General features: G+C 33.8%; 1 protein-coding gene across 1 annotated transcript in view; it reads left to right on the top strand.

Moving 5' to 3' along the window:
* Positions 1–1112, top strand: part of ACMSD (aminocarboxymuconate semialdehyde decarboxylase) — an 81946-nt gene extending 80834 nt beyond the window's left edge. The window contains exon 10 of the mRNA XM_006834586.1: positions 1050–1112. Coding sequence (XP_006834649.1) covers positions 1050–1112 — 63 coding nt within the window. The remainder of the gene's footprint in view (positions 1–1049) is intronic.
* The last annotated feature ends 1385 nt before the right edge of the window (positions 1113–2497 follow it).

Genomic DNA, 2497 nt, shown 5'->3' with positions numbered 1-2497 from the left:
AAACTGAGGCTATGAAAAACAACTTCTCTATTTTACTGATCATTAATTTAAGAACATCTAAGTCAGACTTTTTATTTAGTATCTGTATATACCCATAGCCTTTATCTATAGTCTAATTGTTTTTAGGAATTCTTGTACCCACAGCCCTTATTTATGGCCTAGCTGCTTTTAGGGATTCTTTATTGCCTTAAACTAAGGCTATAAGGAAGAATGTTTATAATCACTAAGCCTAAGCTGGTAGTAATTCAATTAACAAATCCTGTCTCCTAGCAGTCTTAAGAGCATTGTTATTATAAGTATTAAAACTACCTATGATTACAAGTAGTGTAAATGTAGCTAATATATGGCTTCTAACTTTTAATAAAAATATACTAAAGTGTAGGAAAGTCAAAATCTAAAGTAAAGGGATACTAATAAAATCATGAATAAATCAGAGAATGATTCAACAAGAGAAAATTTAACTAGAGGCCTGTGCATAAAATAATTCCTTGTGGCTTTGCCATCCAAAGAAAATAATTCATTGTAGCTCTGCTAAAACAATGAATTCTTCTATGCCTAGGTTTCCCCGTGTCTCATTTCTTTATTTTAATTCCTCGATTAATATGTCTCAATATATTCATTTTAATTCCTTATTAATAAAATTCCATATTATTATTATGGCCCCTGCCACCTAGAAGCTAAAATGGTCAGATAACTTCTGGGTAGTTTCCAGCTGGCTTGTTCCAAAGGCATATACTACTTTTTTTCTGTACTGTCTCTCCATAGTCTTCAAGACCTATTGGAGGGTCCTCCAAAGATTTCCAAAGAAATGCATTTTCCTAAGAGGGCTCTTCCATTTATAAGTTTCAGATTTAGTTTCAGATTTAGATTTCAAATGGTGAAGGAAACACAGGTCAAGAGGATTTGAGCAAGAAGTTCACTGTTTAACCTGCTAATATTTTTCTTTCATTTTAGGGAGATAACTTTTTAAAAACCTGATAGAGACTATACAATAAAGTACTTTAAAACCACCAATAATGCTTTGAAATAAAACCGTTTCTTTTTTCCAGGATAAACTCAAAGCTGGAAATGCCCTAGCATTTTTGGGTCTTGAGAGAAAACAATTTGAATGACTGCATTTACTACAAACTTTCAAGAAGATATTCTATTTTTGTTTTAAAATGTATTGCGTATATATCACTAAACTCTATTTTGAAATAAGTTCACCCAGAATTAGAATATCCACGACTATCCAAAACAAAAATTCACACATTTTCATTCTGAAAAGTAATACATAATTTCACATGTGAATAAAAAATAATAATTGTCCCAGAATCTTTTCAAATTAGCTTAGCAGAAATGAAAAGCAAACTGTCATTAATGAGTTATAAAAAGATTACACCAGATTCATCAGGTTTTCTACTTTGAGTAAGTCTTTGTGAATTAAGCCCCAAATAACTTGTTTTTAAGTAAATTTTAACACATTCCATTAACCCAGAATTGGTCAGGAAAAACTTAAGCTTGTTGTTGTTAAGTACCATAAAGTTAGTTCTGGCTCACTGCAACCCTGTATACAGTTTCCAAGAAGCAGCTAGTAAGCTTGAACCACCAACCTTGCATTCAAACCAACCTTGCAGTCCAGTGCATTAACCCACAGCACCACACTAGGACTTCACACAAAAATCACATATTTATTCTGTAACCTCAAGGAGCTTACAGTGCAGTGGAGGCTGTTAAAGAGTTAAATAGACACATATTCATGGAATAATTACCAAGCAATATAGCATGAGTGTCAAAAATATTTTAGTAAGAAGAATTCAATTTGGGCAGATTTTCATAGAAGGTGGAATTTAGGCAGAATATAAAATGGATACAGTTTGTTTAGGATTAGAGGACAGAACACAGAAAAGAAGGTAAATTGATGGGGACACTTCAGAATGAATGAAACATCTGTTTTGGAGACAAGTTCAAGTCTATAAATGTACGTTTTCCAGAAGCCTTTTTAATTTAAAATACTGAGCAGAATTTGTAAAGGTAATTATGGGGATTGGGAAGGTGAATCAGGGAAGCTTCATTCTACACAAGTCATTGATGGCCCCACTAGACTGTTGAAAATGTACCTGGTTCTGTGAGGAATGATGGACAGCTGTGGCCCCTCTGATGGAAAACTGAAATAAAATTTTCAAAATTAATCTCTTACTTTGGAGTCATTCACACTTATTTTCCCTGAGGTGAGTATTGGTGTGTAATTTGTGCTGGCCTTCTCCAGAGTTGTTGTTAAGTGCTGTCGAATAGGTTCTGACTCACAGTGACACTGTATAGGGCTTCTAAGGAGCAGCTGGTAAGTTTGAACTGCCAACTTTGTGGCTCGAAGTCCAACGCCACACCAGGAAAAAAAGAATCTAATTTTTGTTAAACTATTCCCACCCCATTATTTTCACTCTATTGTGTTCATTGCCCCTCCTGTTAATTTCTAAAATTGTATCTATTGTCTTAGTCTAGGTTCTCTTGTTTTGTT

The sequence above is a fragment of the Chrysochloris asiatica genome, unplaced genomic scaffold (assembly GCF_000296735.1).
Source record: "Chrysochloris asiatica unplaced genomic scaffold, ChrAsi1.0 scaffold00012, whole genome shotgun sequence".
Taxonomy (NCBI): Eukaryota; Metazoa; Chordata; class Mammalia; order Afrosoricida; family Chrysochloridae; genus Chrysochloris; species Chrysochloris asiatica.
This window is presented reverse-complemented; position numbering and strand designations above follow the sequence as displayed.